Below are 19408 nucleotides of genomic sequence, written 5' to 3'. Positions count from 1 at the left end.
GCATTGAACTAGAAAATGAGTGTAAACAATTGTTCTCGATGATGACTAGAATTCATTTCAACTTCTAAGCTTATTGTGTCGGATGTATTTGCATTGGGACTGCAGGCCACTGCTTTAATTACTGCCCCCTTACTATAAGCTAATTGAGAAATTTGGTCATTCAACTTGCTCACTGTTATTTCTTCTCCACACTTCCTACCCCATAGCTCCCCGGGAACCTTGAGTGTCTTTGGGGTTAATAACTGGCAGGAGTAGGAAAAAGCCTTGTTATACAACATTTAGTTTGCTTAGACTGCTAAAATGACTTCGTGCCCTTTGTTGATTCCTGTAGCCCCTGTGGTCAGCAGAAGGGGTCTAGTGCCTGTGAAGGAAGGAAAGGTTGTTACTGAGCAGCTCTTTTGGGCAGTGGTCCTTCTGTGCTGGTGTCTGTACTTACTGGTTACAGTACTATACCATCTGGGGTTGTTTGAGGAAATCTGCTAATTGGAGTCAAGTTGATTGTGGAGGTACTAACTACGTCTGGCAAACCACTGCCATAGACAACATTTTATATTTTTCTGTGCCCACTTTCTCTGATTAAGGGAGCATCAGCAGACAAGGACGTAGGTTGCTGCTATAGGAACAGAAACTAGAAGCATACTGGGTGGATGATGCGTTGTCCTCACTAGTTACTGATGGCAGTAAACCTATTGCTCCTATTGCTCTGAAAAGAGGGGAATCATAGCCTGCTTCTCTTGCTGGTTATTTCTTCCCCTCCTCCTCCTCCTCCTCCTCCTCCTCCTCCTCCTCCTCCTCCTCCTCCTCCTCTTCTCAACAAAGTTTTTTTTTTAAATTTTACCTGTATGGGTACTTCGCCTACATGTATGTAAGTGCACTGTGTGTATCCCTGGTGCTCATAGAGGACAGAAGAGGATGTCAGATCCCCTGGAACTGGAGTTAAATACAGTTGTGAGCTGCCCTATGAATGCTGGGAGTTGAACTCTTGTCTCATGCAAGAGCAGTTTGCATCCTTAACCACCAAGCCCTCTTTCTAGACCTTATTACTGGGCCTTTTAAGTTGTAGCTTCAAATTATTTGTACTGCAGTCCTATTTATATTTTGCCAGATTCTCTGAGTTTGTGAACGTTAGGAATTAGATTTTTTTTCATTTAGCAGCGCATTTAAGACCTTAACCTAGCTCTTTGTGTTAATTTTATTTTAGTTGTTGGATGACTTCATTAGATATAACTACAGTGTTAACATGCTCACCCTGTTGTCCTGTAGATTTTCCTCTTCTTTACAAATTCTCACCTGGCCATTTGTAATAAAGAGACCAAAGCAAAGGCTTCAGAGAGTGGAAAGAATGCTAGTTGTTGGCTCAGTTGCTTGGGGAATGGTGTTCTCTCTAGTGGCTTCCTTCAGGTGCCTGCATCTTTTCCTGTCCTCACTTCTCCAGTATGGAGTTGAGAGGTTTTTACTGACCACAGCGTTTGACAAGGAGACATCTTTCTGTGCTGGCGCAGTGCACTTGCAAGCACATCCTTCTCTTTTGACGTGGGTACTTGACCCTTTTGTCAGAACACAGTTCTTCCTGAGGAAGCATGAAAGGACCCTCTCTTACCAAAGTGCTACCAACTTCACAATCACATGACGGGCACACATTTTGAAAAGTCTGTACTCAGACTGAGCTTGCGGCAGTCATACCTTTACCACAGTGTTCAGGGACTGGAGTACATAGCCTGTTATTACATATCATTCAGTTGTTTAGACATTACATTCATCAAGGTCATGGGGGGAGGGGTTCGTGCTCAATGGGATAATTGAAGAAAGTTTAGTAAAATGATTCTTTATAAGCATGTTTTCAAAGTTAGTGGGAATTCATTAGACATGATGGATGAATCATCTGAGAATAGCTAAGGTTCTTTGGCCTGTTTAGGGGGGAGAGAGACAGTTTCATGTCACAGATAGAGCTGCCTCGGGGAGACGACTCTCTAAACATAGGTGCAGACAGCCTGTAACAACCTGTTGGACAGTGTCTAGGGACTAAGTTCCCTGGCTTCATTGTGTTTTCACCCTTTGATCTTCTGCTAGTGTCTTTCATTGGTTGAATCACTGAATACCTTATTGATAAATTTCTTGAAAGCTTATTTTTGCAGATTACAGAGAAGGGTAGAGGATAAGTATGAAGGAGTCAATAGAAACTGTCCCCAACAAATGTTCTCAGTACTGTGAGTGTGTGCATGCATACACACACACGCGCGCACACGCACGCGCGTACACGCACGCGCACACACACTTATATGAATACATGTATATTGAGTGTCTTCTTCAATTGTTCTCATCCTTACTTTTGAGGCAGAGTCCTTTCCTGTGCCTTTGAGTAGACTGTCTGGCTAGCAGGTTGCAGGGGTCCTCTTGTCTTTGACTCCCTAGACTGGGGTGGCATGTGTGCTCTGCCTCACTTGGCCTTTTTATACAGGCGCTTGGGATCAGACTCAGGTCCTTGTGCTCTGCCACACACTTTACTGACTGAGCTAACTCCCCAGTCTCTCTTTGCCTTGTATGGGTAAGTTTGGTTGCATCCAGGAGATTACATAGAAAAATAGAAGGACTCTTATGATAGTGAGTATTTATTGTTTTAAATCTTGGTCATTTAAAGGAGACCTTGAGGTAATGAATTTTGGATGTGGCTATGTGGGACCCTGCCTTTCTGTTCCTGTTAGAGGAAATGCAGTAGTTTCTCTTTTTGTTTTCCACTGAGATTTGTCTATCTTTAATGCTTTGTTTTTGTTTCTGTATTGGGCAACCTCTAGTGGCACTTATGGAAATGACACTCAAATATGAACCCATAAGTCTAATCAGATATTTTGTTTGACATCTTGTTTGTCTTCTGATCTTACATTTTTTATGTTGTTTAGTCGTACATACAATGTCAAATAACAAAGATCACAAGCTTCACTAGGAATCTAGATAAGGAAGCAAGGAATGGAGTTTTCAGTTTTTAATACTTATACTAACTTTGCTACAGTATGGTTCTTGGTTCTGAAAGATCTCTCTGAAAACACCCAAAGGACAAACAGAACTCATTCCCTGAAAATCTGGTAACAATATACTTCAGGTAGACAGCCAGCAAGTCTATATTTTTGAGGAGCAGAAAGGCTATTTGGAATGATACCTTTAACTTGGCAAGAAGGGAATGTGGCAGAAATGAGGTCAGGGTGACGGTCTTGCCGATTCCTGGTTTGTGGTCAAAGGCTGTGTGGTATTTTGTTTTAGAGTGTGCAGTGAAAGGTATCAGATGGTATAAAGAACGGAAAGGGCAGCCGCAGCTTCTGACTGGAGGGTGCTGCAAGAGCGATCATGAGGAAGAAGAATTTAAAGATGTAGTTTTATATTAGCAAATTTGAGAAAGGACAAAGATACTAACTAAGAAAGGCTTCATAAGACTGGTTATAAAATGATAGACTCTGACAGTAGAGCCTTAAGCACTTGCCAATGGATTATATGTAAGAAGCAAAGAAGTAAGAGTGAGTTCTAAGTTCTGATACCTGCACACTGTGGTGCTTTGTTCTAATTTGGGGACATTTAAGAGATGATGATCAATAGTTTACTTTTTTTTCTGTAAAGTTTAATCTGAAATATAGCTAGGCATCTGTACCAGTTAAGAATGAATGAATTCTATGCTTTTGGAATGCCACATCTTTTTGTGTTTTGAACTATTTTTATTCTCTTTCAGCCTTGGAAGAATTCTTTACATCCCTAGTGAAACAGGAGATGGTGAATATGCCCCGTGGAATATATCACTCTGCATTGAAAGGAGGCATCCGAACAGACCAAGGGAAGACAGTAGCAGGAATCCCCAATTTTATATTGAAGATGTATGAAACAAACAAGCAACCAGGACTGAAACCTGGCCTAGCAGGTAAGAATCCTGCGTGGTGGTGAAGTGCAGGTTTATAATGTCATGTCCTAACTGTTACTTCCATGTGAATTGTAGTAGGTCAAATTACAGTTAAAATATACATTGCTGCTACTAACATTTTCACACATCTGGAACAGTTACAACAAACAACCAAACTTCAGAAGGAATTTGAAAACTGTAGAAGCAAAAACTATAGTCTTCCCCCCCCCCCCAAAGCAAAAGAAACAAAACGCTTCCAATTCCAGAGCAGGGAGAATATTTTAGAGCCCCGCCCCCCTCCTTAGAACATATTCACTATTCTGGTTATGGACTTGATTGGGAGCTGGTTCAGTCAGAGGTCAGGACTGATGAAGGAAAGTGCAACCAATGACCAACAAATGTATAGAAACAATTTTCATGTCCTTAGCAATCAGGGAAATGCAAATCATGGGTCCATTGAGATTCCATCTCAACCCAGTCAAAATAGCCACTATCAAGTAAACAAACAAGAAACCCAGATAAAGACACAAAGAACAAGGCATGCTCATGCACTGTTGTTGAAACTGTAGATTAGTTTCTCCTCTATGGAGCTCAGTATTGATGTTTCCCAGAAGATAAACACTAGAAATGCTGTGTGATCCCCCTGTACCTCTTGCTGGTTTTACCCAAAGTAATCAAAGTTAGCATGTAATATAATATACTTGTACTTTTGTGTTTATTATCATAGTGCTCACAAATCAACCTGTGTCCATCAATAGATGAATGGATGATTTTTTTTAAAAAACCTGTAGTTTATACATTTATGGATTTTTACGCAACCAAAAAAAGAGCAAAATCATGTCATTTGCAGGAATATTGCATGTTATCATATTAAGTGAGTGACATAAGTCAGATTCAGGATATTCTACATATTTGCAATCTAGACTTTTAAAATAGAACATGAAAGTAGAGGGGAGCCTTTGGGGTCAGGAAGGATGCTAAGAGGAGGCAGGAGCTAAGAGGTGATACTAGCATGAACATAATCAAAACACATAATGTACAATCTCAGAAGTAATACAGTGGAATCAATTATTTTATACAGTGAACACACCAATAAAGATACTTAAAAATTAATTGGAATGACACAATAGTGAAGATAGACCATATAACAGCTTGTAGAATGTAGCTCCATGTTATTCTGTTGACTGATTGATTTTGTGTATGTGTGGGCAGTTGGTATGTGTGTATGAAGATGCACAGTGCGTGTGCGAGTGCATGGACTTGTGTGTATGTGGAGGTCAGAGGACGACATAGCATGTCCTTACATATCTCTTTCCATCTTATTCTGTTGAGAGAGAGTATCTCACTGAACCTAGACCTTGCTAGTAGCTAGCAAGACCCAGGGATCCACGTGTTTCCATCCCCACAGGATTAGAGTTATAGGTATACATGTGACCATGATTGACTCTGTGTGTGTGTGTGTGTGTGTGTGTGTGTGTGTCTGCTTGCATCTCTTAATTGGCTTTCTATTACTGTGATAAAACACCATAACCAAAAGCAAGCTTTGGGAGGGAAGGTTCATTTAAATTACAGTTCACAGTCCATCACTAAGAGAAGTCAGGGCAGGAATTCAAGACAGAAACTAGGAAGCAGGAACTGAAGCAGAGACCACTGAGTAATGCTGCTTACTGATTTGCCCCCCATGGCTCGCCCAGCCTGCTTTCTTACAAGACCCGGGACCACCAGCCCAAGGGTGACACCACCCACAGTGGGCTGGGCCCTCCCACATCAATCACTAATATTTAGAAAATGCCTCAAGACTCCTGTACAGGCCAGTCTGATGGAAGCATTTTCTCAGTCGATGTTTCTCTTCCCAGGCAATTTTATGCAAAACATCTAGCTAGCCCAGAAATGTATACTTTCAGTGTACATATTAGAAACAAGGAAAGAAAACCAAGCTTCTGTTTAAAAGAGCTTGGAAAGAATAGAAAAATGAAGATCATAAAAATATGTGACCAAAGTTATAAAGATACTCATCAAGTGAAGGTTTAACACAATCAATAAATACGCGAGGCCGGGAATGCCTAGATGAGTAACACAAAGGAAATGCTACTTCAGATCTTATACTGTTCAGAAAGTAAGTGCTGCAAAGAAATTCTAGTCAGTATTCTTCAAAATTTAAGTGAGATACGGAAGCTCCTCAAAATATAAGACTGATAGGAGGAAGAGATTTTATGAGCAATGTGATATTGACTGAGGAAATTCATCCTCTAACCTAATAATAATCTTCCTACAATGAAAGCTTAGGTACTGGTGGCCTCTTGATGAATTATTCTAATGTTTGACAAGAAAGAGGGAAAAGGTACTAAATTTATATAGACTGTTGGGAGAACAGAGAGAAAAATGAATCCTTCTTCATGGGACCAGAATAATACTAACAGCAGAACTTGGCCATGGCTTTACAAGACAGGAACCTTTTGCATCACTCTTTTCCAGTGAGCACAGTTGGGAAGATAGGATGGGAGGGCTTTACCTAAACAATATATGTGAAGAGTAAGACAGAGTAAATTTAATGTTTACAAGCCAGGGTAATTCATTGTTTTATTTTACAAAGGTTGGCCAATCTTTAAGTAGATTCAAATGTGCAGGAAAAAAATCTTTAAAAATTAGCATATTTTCATGATGACAAAAACTATGTATAGATCAAAACTGCTTTGTTCTGATGAGGAATAACCACTAGCACATACTTGTAGTTAATCCTGAAATGTTGAAACTTTGCTGTCTGATTGCAGAAAAATGTATGAATGCTATTATTACCACTCCTACTCAGTAGTGTACTAGAGGCCATAACTAATGCAGTCAGCCAAGGAAAAGAAATAAAAGTTGCAAGGATTAAATAAATAAAACATTCATTACTTGTAAATGACATGATTGTATTCATGGACAATCCAAAATAATCCATGAATAATTATTAGGATTAATAGTTTCATTCCATCCATTAATATATATATATATATTTATTTATTTATACACACATACTCAAAAGTGAATATATAAAATCAGTTGTATGTTTTATATACTATAATAAATAGAAAATGAAATTTAAAAACTAACAACATCATAAGTATCTAAAACAAATCAATACCCTGTATGTTCATAGCTACAAAATAATATTGACAAACAATAAATGCAGTGATATATGGTATTTATGGAGTAGAACTGCGTATTGTAAAATCTTAATTTTCTTCAAATTAATATATAGATTCAAGTAACTCATAATCATTAGCCCAGTAAGTTCTTGACAATTGACAGTCTTATTCCAAAAAATTGTATGGAAATGCCAAATCCCAAGAATAACCAAGGCAGTCTTGAAGAACAGCAGCAACAATGTAGGAAGACATACATTACCCGACGTCAAGACGAACTAGAAACCCACAATGGTTGTTAGTGGGGTGTTGGTGCAATGATAGGCTGACCAAAAGAATTCAGAGTGAAACCTGCATTCATAGCCAATTTGTCACTAGATTTATAGCAGTGATGTGGAGAAAAGCCATGATCTCGGTAACAAAAAGCTCTGCTGTGATTATTTTTACCTAATTTGTGGAGTGTGGTCCATATACCCACATGTGTCAGGGTTGTGCACATGCATGCCCTTGCACACTAAGGAGAGTGTTTTCTTTGGTCCTCTACCATATCTGAGTGAGGGCCTCTTACTGCACCCAGACCTTATGGATTATGCACACTACTTGACCCGGTGACCTCTAGGAATCTACCCATCCCTGCATAGCCAGTGCTTGGGCTTCAATCCCATGCCACTGTACTTTGCTTATACGTCAATATTAGGTTCTGAGCTCATGTTCTCACATTTGTGTGGCAAGCACACAGTGCTGGCTAAGCGTACATTGAAGACATTTAAGGTACACATATCTGATCAAGCACACATGGAGAATGTATAAAGAACTTTTTCAAAGTGAAAAAAAATTAGTAGCAAAACTAGAAATGATTTGAGTTGACACTTCAAAAAGAGGGTATCCCACCATCACATATTTTTCACCGTTAACTGTTGCTTCCTGCAGTATGAAGTTTTTCCAATGAATGATGGACTCAGCATTAATCAGTGAGTACAACACGAGTAGTTAGACAGCAGTTTGACAACATGACCTTACTGGTAGGTTCCTCCCTAGGACCTGTGACTTCCCCAGCCATGTTCTTGAGTAGAAGTGTGTGGGGCAGGGGTGCTGTTTTCTTCAGCAGTGTAGCGATTGATTAGGGTAGCCCTTGCTCCAGGAATAAACTCCTACCCATGCTTGGTCAATAAACTATAATTAAACTCATTAGATCACATGCTAAAGGGAGATAGGAAAGTAGGAGGAGCTTATTGGGAGGGAGGATTCCAGTAGGAGCCAGACGGGAGGAGAGGGGGACCAGGTGGAAATGATTAAAATTCATTATGTAATTGTATGACACAGTCAAACAGAATTTAAAGAAGTATTCACATGGCCAGTAAACAAATGAGAAGATAATTAACTTTAACATAAAACACTGGGTTGAAAGTATAATAAGATCACATTTTATACCATTGGAATTAATAAAAGATGGAAATTACAGGTACAGTTGGTCCTATATTCCCATGTGTTTTATATCTGAGGAGTCAACTAACCGCAGATCAAAAATATTTCTAAGAAACTTTACAGTTGTACTGAACACATGTAGATCTTTTCTTGTTATTAGTCCTCCAATAATACAACACAGCAACTGTTTATGCCACATCTGATGTCTGTGTTATGTTTGTTATAAAGAAAATAGAGATTCATAAGAAATATAAGAGAAAGTGAATAGGTTATATGCAAATAATATATATGAATATTCATTAATTATGCTAACCACAGTTGTTCCTGGAACAGTTCCCATCGATACCAAGGAATGACTGTTGGTGAGGTAACTAGAACAAGTGTCGTGAATATAAGTTGCAATATTTTGAAAATTGCTTCTGAACAAATTTCTGGATTATTTGGGTTTTTATTTTTCCCAAATTGAAACCTGATTGCTGCTACCAGAGACATAGTTCATAGCAGTACTATGATTAGATGTTGAAAAATGTCTGTTTTTTTATGTCGTTTTGGTCCTTGAATATGTCTTTTCATTAGCTCAGAATCACTAACCTGAGGTAGTCATAAGTTACCTCTCAGGTTCTTTACTGACTTCCTTGACTTTTGATTTATTTGGGTACCTAGCTGGTGCTGTATTCAGTTGAAAATTCAGTTAACCATAGTTACAAAGGTAGGGAAAAGAGAGGCAACCAAAAACCTGCTGATACAGGTCAGCTTGTTCATGGGTGTGCATAGACTAGGATCGTTATATTCTCATGAGTCAACATATACTAATATGTGCACATATTTTTATTTACTGAAACTCATTGTAGGATAAAGCTTAATAGGACCAATAGTTCGCAAAATGTGAAATAAACAAAAAATTCTAAATTTGCTTTTTTATAAATATATACTGATCAATGTTAGTAATAAGTGACATGTAAATAAGTTATATTTTAAATGTTAATTTTTGTATCCCATCTGTTTTTTGCTTTCTATTGATACCAGTAATCAATAAATCAATAATAATAATTTTCTCAACAGTTTATGTTTTCATTTATAAGTTTTCTATCAAAATTGGCTGAGTATGGGCTACTGAAAATATAATTCACAGGTTTTTTTGTCACTGAAAATGCTCAATATAAATTTCTTTCTTTTGAAAGGTGGCATGCTGTTTTGCTATGATGTTGCCATGTATCAGAGTAAAGATGGCAAGCCACTGAATCGGCTGATGGCCAGTAGAGGACGAAACTTCAAGCAGACATTGCTGGCCCTTGTCCATGAAGTAGGTGCTGTTCTATACCCCATCCGCCTCTTGGTGTTTTGGAGTTCCTCTATTCCCTTTATGTATATGGAATTGTGTTTGTTTGGACAGCTGTTTTCTTTGTCACAGTTAGCACAGATTGCTTTTCATAGCTTCCAAATTAACTGACCAAATAGAATATTAAGTCCAGTGTTTTTGCAAGAGACAGCTGAAACTTTCTCACCACCTAACAGAATCTTTAGGGAGTAGCCTGTAAGGAGTTTACTTGTTTACTTATTTCAGCAATGTTTACCTTCCGTTATTTTAACTTAAGGAAAAAGTACTGCCCATTTTTCTCTTAAAATTGGCTGTGTGTGTGTGTGTGTCTGTGTCTGTGTGTGTGTGTGTGTGAGTGTCTGTGTCTGTGTGTGTGTGTGTGTGTGTGTGATAGCATATATGTGAATGCTATAATGCATGTGGGGGTCAGGGGACATCTTGTAGGAAGTGATTTTCTCTTTCCACCGTGTGTGTTCTGAGGCTCAAACTCAGGTCATCAGACTCAGAGGCAGGTGCTGAGCATCCCCCTCACCTCCTTTCCTTTCGGTTTTCACTCATTTATTGAGTCTGTATTGCATGCGTGTGGTGCACTTAGAAGTTAGAGGGCACCCTGTAGGAGCCAGCTTTTCCCTTCTACCTTGTGGATTCTTAGAATTGTTGGGCTTGGCCGCAAGCAAGTGCTTTTACTCAGGGAGTCATCTTACTGGTTCCTACAAAGTATTTGGTCTTTTTTGACAGCAGTGTAACAAGTCTTTCTCTGTCCTGCCAGTCAGCTCCCAAATAATGAAATGGAGATTTCTTATTAATTATGAAATCTTGACTTGTAGTTTAGGCTTGTTCCTAACTAGCTCTTATAACCTAAATCAACCCATTATATTAATCTACCTTCTATCACACGGTGTTATCTCTCTTCCATCTTGCACCTCCTGTTTCCTCTCCACATCTCCTGGTGTCTCCTCCCTTCTTCTTCCCAGAGCCCTCTCTGTTCCTGGAAGTCCTGCCTAACCTCTTCCTGCTTAGCTAGTGGTTATTCAGCTCTGTACTAAACCAATCAGAAGGTACCTTGACAAAGACACATCTTCACAGTGTAAACAAATGTTCTGTAATCTAATATGTTTCTCATTCAGTTAAACAAAGTAGCGGAAAACAGATCATCTACTGCATCTACTATTCCCAGGCATCTTCTTAGCTAGCCTGGCAAAGAAAGAGATGTGTTACCTTCATTATTGTAAGTTCTACACGTAGGTATTTTCAGGACAATCCAAATTTAAACTCTTCAGGAAAAGTGGATTTGAAAAGTTATAAAATGGAATTTGTAAAAAGGTGTGGGTTAATAGAAGCTATCTGTTAAATTTAGCTGATGTATCAGAAGCTATGAGATATATTCCTCATATGAACAGAAGTGTGTGGATTAAGACGCTTGTAGCTTATGTTAGAAATGGCCTAGAAAACCTCAGAGTGGTGAGAAATGACAGTATTATTTGGGAGTCATGTAGAGAGCCTTTTGAACAGAATTTTGTGAAATCCAGGATGAGATTTTAGTTCAGATTCAGGTCACAGGGCCCCGTGTTTAACTGTGTTTACTGTTGTTATGAAGGACTGGAGTTTGGTTTGGTTTCAAGCACCCATATTAGGCAACTCACAACTGTTTACAACTACAGCTTTAGGGGATGCAGTATCCTCTCCTGGCCCCCATGCACACCTCAATGCACACGTGAACACACACACAAACACACGGAAAAGCAAAGAGAGAAGGATCCATTAGTTTGTTGAACTATTTAACCAGAAATAATGAGGGTTATTAATGAAGAGCTAATAACAGTTTCATAATAGCAATGTATAATCACCTTGCCCACTTTAACAGTGACTGTATCACAACTATTGTACATCTCTGATGCCAAATATGTTCCTACCATCAGGCGTTTCAGCTTACTGCTTTTTGACTTCTTTGGTGATCCAAAAGTTATATGACTTTAGTAGAAACAATACCCTGAACCTGCATTTTTCTTGGGCTAGCAACATACAGAGCAATGCTCTCTCTGTGACCCTGTGTAAGAGTAGCCAATTGCAGCTTATCCAGCCACCTCACCACTGGATTAAACTGCTGTGTTGTGTAGTGTACTCGTGGGTGGCTGAGCTATGATGCCTGGCAAGTTGGGCTAATTAAGTGCATTTTCGAGTTAGGACATTTTCAGTTTGCAATGGTTTCTTAGGATGTGACCCTGGAATTATAAGCAGGGGAACACAGTATATTCATTCATTTAATCAGCACATCCACATTCTGAGGTAGGTCCTGTTAATTTGTTCAAGACCATAAAACAGCTAAGTGGAAGAGTCTGGAAATTGAACCCTGGAATTCAATTTCAGTTTGTTACTGTAGAGCTTAGCAACCATATCAAGTGAATTTTTGAAACTTTCTTTATTAAGTCCACAGCTTTTACTTATTTTCATTTTGGCTTTTCTTTGGCATTTCTGCTTTACCAGTATCACCACTAATAAAACTTAGATCCATAATTAAATAAAATATGGGTTACTTGAATACAAATTCAACACCACCTTGAGAATTAATATGGTAACAAACTCAGAGAGTTACAAAGTGAGTAAGGACTAAGGGGCATGTAATGCATACAGCCTGGATTCACTGGGCAACGGGATGCTTCATATCCAGAGTGGCACAGTGATCGTATAAACACACTTCCCTGGTAATTCCTCTTTGGGTTACTCAGATATCTTTATGTGGACATCTGTTTTCATTTCCTTGAAGTGGTGAGAGAGCCTGGAATGAGACTGTTGGGGTATTTGGTAGTACAAATAAAACTTTCTATAAAGCTAGTAGACTGTTTCCCAGTGGCTGTCTCCTTTTGGATGCCCCTGTAATATGCAAAAGTTCTCTGCCTATCTCCCTACTAGTAACAGGAATTGTTAGCTTTAAAGACTGTATGTGGTTCACTCCTGTACTGATTAATTGTGTTCAGCATCTTTTTATATGCCCCTTTGTCATCCTTACTTTTCTATGACGTGTCTGCTTTGATCTTTTCACTATTTTTCCCCCTGAGGGCTTCTTTTCTAAAGAAATAACTTTGCACATTCTGGAAATAAATCTTATGTTAGAAATGGATTTTGAAATTTTTTAACCTAGTTCTGTCATTTCCTTTTGAAAATCAGATTTTCAATTTTTAAAACTCTAAATTGTCATTTTTTTTCTTTTTGTTACTCTTTTTTGTCTGAAGCAAGATTACTTGAATAAATTTTCATTTTCTCTTCTGTTTAACTTAACTTTTTATTCATTAATTTTAAAAGTAGAGGTATAATTCTTGTATCCTAAAACCCTCCCATTTTGTGAACATACTCATTGTTAGTTGGGTCTGGCTACTTGCAGATAGGGTGGTTTTTAAAGTTTGTTCATGTTGTAGCACACATTGGTTCTACATTGTTTTCATGGCATAACAGTATTTTTACTATGTAGGTGTACCACATCTAGTATATTTATTAGTTTGTAGATAGGCTATGTTTTTCTTGAGGAAGTTAAAACTTTGAGTTATGCATTTTAGGCTGCAACCAACCCATTAGAGTTTAATGTTTGAATAATACATCCTTTACTGGATTATCTAAATATCTTTGTCAAAAATCACCCTCCACTCTCTCTCTTTTCTTCTGTCCCTCTCTCCCTACCTCTATGGAGTGTGTGTTTTCAATTTCTGTTACCATAGTATGTGTTATTGATCTATATTTCTGTAGTCACACCCAAATTATGCAGCTTAATTATTGTCTCCTAGTATTAAGTCTCACAAAGTAGTATGACTATTATTTGGAAGCCCATTGCTTTTCTATGGAACTATAAGTTCTGTTCAGCTTTGAAAGATCACATACCTTCCTGCTCTGATATGGATTACAAATGCACCAGTTCTATAAGCCAATTGGCAGGAAACTGAAATCTTAGGAACACTGAATCTTTACGCTCATGAACAATGTGTATCTTTGCATTTAGTTAGGTTGACATTTTGTTTTCCTACTGTAAATCTTGTGGGTGTTTTGTTAAATTGGTAACATACATAACCCTAAGTGTTTTGCAACTTTTGACTTTCTGTTCATTGCTACTATGTAAACATAATGATTCGCTTCTCTTCCTTTCCTAAAGCTGAATAGTAAAGCTGGAGGTTCCATAGTCACACTTGCCTAATATTCCTCATGTTGTATTGGCTCTTTTGCCTTTTTAAAGATTATTTATTTATTAATTTACTATTTTCATGTGTGAGTCTGTGCATGCCTACCTGAATATTTATGTACCACGTGTGTGCAGGAGACTACAGAGGGCAGAAGAGGTCTGCAGATCCCCTGAAACCAGAGTTCCACTCCACTGTGAGTTTCCATGTGGGAACAGAACCTCAGTGTTCTGCAAGAGCAGTAAATGCTCTTAACTGCTGAGCCATGTCTCCATGCCCTCCTTCTCCTTCTCTCTCTGTCTCTCTCTCTGTCTCTGTCTCTCTCTCTCTCTATCTGTCTCTGTCTCTGTCTCTCTCTCTCTCTTTCTCTCTCTCTCATGTGAGCTTTGGAATCAGTTTGCTGGCTGGTATTTCTGAAATAACATTCCAGGATTCGATTGGAATCCCACTGGTATATACAGCTTTTGTTGAATCTTTCTATTCACGAGCATAGAGTATGCCTCCATTTATTTGATTCATTATTTTTCATAGTTTATAGTTTTTCTCATGTTGATCTTGTAAATATTTTCATAGATTTATATCCACACATTTCATTTTGGATGATATTACTGTGCCACTGACTCTCAAATTTTAATATCTAGTTATTCACGGTAGATATGTAGGAAAGCAATTGGGTTTTGTGTTTTAATTTTGTATATTCTAGTCTTACTGAAGTAACTAATTCCTGGATTTTTTGGCCAGTTTGTTTGGATTTTATATGTAAATACTTCTGTTGTCTGTGGCAGAGGTAATTTCATTTCTTCTTTTCCTTCAGCATATGTTATACTTTCTGTTTCTATCACATCAGTGAGGGCTTCCAGTATGATGTTGAAAGAGACTGCCGAGAATTGACATATCTGTCTTGTTAGGATCCCAAAATACAGCAAGCTTCTAGGTTTTTGCTATTGTGTATTCTGTGGGATTTTATTGAGTGGGAGTATTGTGTAGATTTTTCTTGTCAAGCATAGACTAAATCTTGGTTAAACTAGCTGGAAATTTTTGTTTTTAAAAATGAATAGATTTTGAGTTTCTCAAGTGCCCTTTTCTGCATCTATCAATATAATGTGTGATTTCTGTTCTATACGTTCTTAAATATTGTAACATTAATTGTGATGTGTATATATTTTCTACATTGTCAGACTCAGTTTGCTCATGCTTTTCAGGAGTTTTGTAATTCTGTTTATGGGAAATATTGCTGTGTGTATTTCTTGTTGATGTCTTTATCTAGTTTCAAACTAAGGGTAATGATGATTTCATAAAATGGGGAAGTGTCTGCTTCTGTCTAAAAGGAACATGGAGAATCTGAGTGACTACTTCCTTAAAGGTTAGTGGTAGTCAGCCGTGAAGCATATCTATTCTGAGAGGTTAATAACTTTAAAATTTAGTTTTTCTTAAATTGTATTGACTCATTCAGATAATGTGTTTTTCATGTGACCTTTGTGATTTTCAAGGCATTGGTCTGTTTATCTAGATTAATAATTTGGGGCATTGAGTTGTACACAGTATTCTTCATTACCCTTCCCTTCTAATTTTCACAGGGTCTGTAGTTATATCTTCTCTCTACTTTAAATATAACTAATTTTTTCTCTCTTTTTTTTCTTGTTTTGTTGGCTGAAGACTTTTTGATTTTTATTTAATTTTTTAAAGAACCAAATTTTAGTTTATAATTTCTCTTCCAATTATGTTTTTGTAATATTCATTTGTTTGTAAGGTGGTGGCATAAGTGCCACCGAGCGTATACAGGTCAGAAGACACCTTGGTTTTATCCTTCTACCTTGTAGATCCCAGGAATCAATTTAAGTCAAGTTTGGCCAAAACTGTGTTTTCCTTCTGGGCCATCTTGCTGGCCCCAGTTTCTGTTGTTGCTATTGTTATTGGTTTTTGTTTTTTTAGACAGGCTCTCTTTGTGTTGCTCTGGCTATCCTTGAACTTACTATGTAGATCAGGCTGGCCTGGAACTCACAGAGCTCCATCAGCTGCTCCCTAATTTTTATTATTCTGTATTTAATTTGTGGTTTTTAAATTATTTACTTATTCATGCATTTATTTATTTTTACATTTTGTTTTTTTCCAGGAAATTTTTTTACTAATGTATTTTTTACATTCCAATCCCAGTTCCCCCCCTCCTCTCCTCCTGCTTCCCCCACTCCCTCCCACCTCCCATCTACTCCTCAGAGAAGGCAAGGCCTCCCCTAGGAAGTATACTAAGTCTGTCCTACCATCTCACTGAGTCAAGATCAAGGCACCTCTCCACTCCCACACCCTTGTGTCTAGGGTGGGTAAGGTATCTCTACTAAGTTAGTTTGTGCATTAGTGTTAGATCTTGGACCTACTGCCAGTGGCCTTGTGTATTTATTTTTACGTTTCTAAAGTAGAAGCCTAGGTTATTTCATTTTAGGTATTGCTTCTTTTCCAATACATGAATTCATTGCACTAAATTTTCCCCTCAGCATTACTTTATTGTATCCTACAAATTTTTATATGTGTTTTCTTTTCTTTTTTAAAAATTTTTTCTATATATTTTTTATTTAACTTTTTACGCATGTCACTTTCAGTTCCTTCTCCCTCCCCTCCTCTCCCACCCCCCCAATCCTCCCAACCCCTCACCCCCACTCCACCCCCCTTCAGCTCCCCAGGGAGGGCAAGGGCTTCCATGAGGGATTTTTCAGAGTCTGTCACATCGTCCCGGGAAGGGCCTAGGTTCTTCTCCATGTGTCCAGGCTGAGAGAGCATCCCTCCATGTGGTATGGGTTCCCAGAGTCCCTCTGTATGATAGGAATAAATACTGCTCTACTCTCACAGGTCCCACAGATTGCCAAGGCCTCCTATCTGTCACCCAGGTTCGGTGGGAGGGTGTCTGGATCAGTCCCATGCTGGCCCCTCAATCATCAGTCTGGGGTCCATGTGTTCCCCCCTTGTTTAGGTCAGCTGCCTCTGTGGGTTTCACCAGCCTTGTCTTGATTCCTTTAGTCATCACTCTTCTTTGCAACCGGGTTCCAGGAGTTCAATTCAGTTCCCAGCTGTGGGTGTCTGCCTCTGCCTCCATCAGCCACTGGATGGGAGTTCTAGGATGGCATATAAGGTAGTCATCATTCTTATTATCATGGGAGGGCATTTAATGCCAGTTGGTGTCATTCTTGTATATATATGAATGGGTTTTTCTGTACAGCCTGGCTGTCCAGGAACTTGCTCTTTAGAACAAGCTGTCCTTGAACTCAGAAATTTTCCTGCCTTTGATCTTGAGTGCTGAGATGCCACCACTGCCTAGATTTTTTTTTCATTTTTATATGTCAAAATCTTGTAAAATTTCCTTCAGGATTTCTCTACTATTCGTTTGTAATGTGTTAATGGTATCTTTATTTATTTTTTACCAAGGGTTTGGGCATTTTCTAGTTATGTTTTGTTTTTTATTTGTTTATTTGTTTTTTATTTTTTATTTATTTTTTATGTTTTGTTTTTGATTGCTAGCTAGATTCCACTGAGGTATGGGAATAAATATAATGTGATTTTTATTCTTTAAAATTTAACTGGATGTGCTTTATGATCTAGACGATGGTCTTTCATGGTAATTCCATGTTAGACTTAAAAGAATATATATCCAGTGGTTGCCGGAAGAAATGATAGATGTCAGCTTTAACCACTTGATTGATGATATTGAATTCCATTGTGCTTGCTGGATTTTTCCACCTGTAATAGAGAGGCATCGGAGTCTCCACCCACAACAGTTGATTCCACTCCCTTTAATGTTCTGTCATTTTTCTTATGCTTTTCAGTAGATACACTTAAATGATTATTATCTTTTGGGGGAAATTTTCCCTTAATTATGACATAATGTTCCCTTTATTCTTAGCACCTTTCTTGCTGTGAAGCTTGCCTTACCTGAGATCAATATATGCATACCTAATTTATCAGTGTTATTCTGGTATCTTTATCCACACTCACTTTGTATGTATCATTGTATTTAAAATAGTATTCTTATAGAATACCTATATATATATATATACATATATAATTAGATCTTGGGTTTTCCTACTGTCTTCTTCCTTCCTCCCTTTCTTTCTTTCTTTCCTTCTTTCTTTCTTTTTTGTTGCACTCTTTTAATTAGTTCATATAGATTATTGATTCAGAGTAATTATTGATATGCTTTAGTTAATGTCTATTATGCTGTTATGCTTTTCTCTTTGTTGATTGTGTCCTTTACTTCTAGTTTTGCTGTCCACTCTTGGATGTTTTATGCAATTCCATTTTCTCTCTTGTTAGCCTAATAGGCATGTTTTTTTAATTTTACTGTCTCTTTTGCTGCTTGCCTTAGAGTTCACAATAAGCATTTACAAGTCAATCTGCAAGCAGCACTTTACCAGTTCTCGTGTGGTAGTAGTACCTTGTAATTGTAAATAATCCTAATCCCTGCTTTTTGTCCTAGGAATCTGTTAGATGTTAGTAGGAAACGTCTCCTTTAGGCTCGTCTGTTGAATGTGTGTTCCCCTAGTAATGGTATTATTTGGGAAGTTTCTGAAAACTCTTAAGAGATAGGCCCTTGCTTGTAATCATTCACTGGAGATGTGTCCTTGCAGCCTGTGTCTTTCCCTGGCTGCTTCTTGTATCCTTTCCTGTTTCTTTTCTCCCATGAGGTCAACAGGCTTCTCTTCCATGTGATCCTGTCACTCTACTCCTCTGCTTTAAGAGACTGTTCTAGGGGTAGGGTTCCTGGATAGGGTTTAATTATTCTGCCTCTCTCTTTAGCATTACCTAAGCTGATCATACCTTCCAAGGGATGATGATCCTCTAACTGGGTCATTTGACCTGGCCAAGTGAAATGTTAGGTCTCCACCTCTATCCCACAGATTTCATTCTTTTAATGGGGCCTTACTATTGATCATTATGCATACTGCATGTTTGGTAACCTTTTCCACAGAACTTAGACATTCTATTTCTGTCTGTCTGTTGTTGTGTTCTCTTTGCTTTTCAGATTTGGAGGTCTTTATTGGTATATTCTCAAGCTTGGATATTCTGTTCTTAGTGGAAGCAAGTCTATTAAACATGCCAAAGCCCTTTTCCATTTCAGCTGCAGTGGGACTTTTGATCCTTGGTGTTTCCTTTAGGTTCTCCCTTAGGACTTTGTCCATTGTTCTTACATGCTGTCTGCTGCGCCCATCACAGCCATTTCACATTAGCAATTTGTTTTAAATTTCCAGTCTGAGAGTTCCAATAGTACTCACTGTTTGCCTCTGGTTCCTATTCCTGCTCCGTTTCTTGAAACTGAGTTTTTCCTTTTAATGTGCTTTGTTCTTTTCCTGATAACTGGATATGATGTAAAAGGAATTGAAATAAATAGATCTTAAGTCATTTAGTGTCAGGGGGATTGTGATGATGTGGAATCACTCTTTAGTTGTATAATTAGGTCTTTTTAAAATTAGTATGATTGTAAATTTCACACATGTGTTTCAGTTCCTACTAT

The 19408-nt window shown here is 38.1% G+C and overlaps 1 protein-coding gene across 3 annotated transcripts in view; it reads left to right on the top strand.

Moving 5' to 3' along the window:
- Focad (focadhesin) overlaps positions 1-19408 on the top strand; it is a 319451-nt gene that overhangs the window by 216492 nt on the left and 83551 nt on the right. For all 3 annotated transcript variants that reach the window (XM_040757181.1, XM_040757180.1, XM_040757182.1), the window contains 2 exons: positions 3716-3901; positions 9612-9733. In XM_040757181.1, coding sequence (XP_040613115.1) covers positions 3716-3901; positions 9612-9733 — 308 coding nt within the window. The remainder of the gene's footprint in view (positions 1-3715; positions 3902-9611; positions 9734-19408) is intronic.

The sequence above is a fragment of the Mesocricetus auratus genome, unplaced genomic scaffold (genome assembly GCF_017639785.1).
Source record: "Mesocricetus auratus isolate SY011 unplaced genomic scaffold, BCM_Maur_2.0 Super-Scaffold_100014, whole genome shotgun sequence".
NCBI classification, from domain to species: Eukaryota; Metazoa; Chordata; class Mammalia; order Rodentia; family Cricetidae; genus Mesocricetus; species Mesocricetus auratus.
Note: the sequence above shows the minus strand (reverse complement) of the source record. Positions and strands in the feature narration are given on the sequence as shown.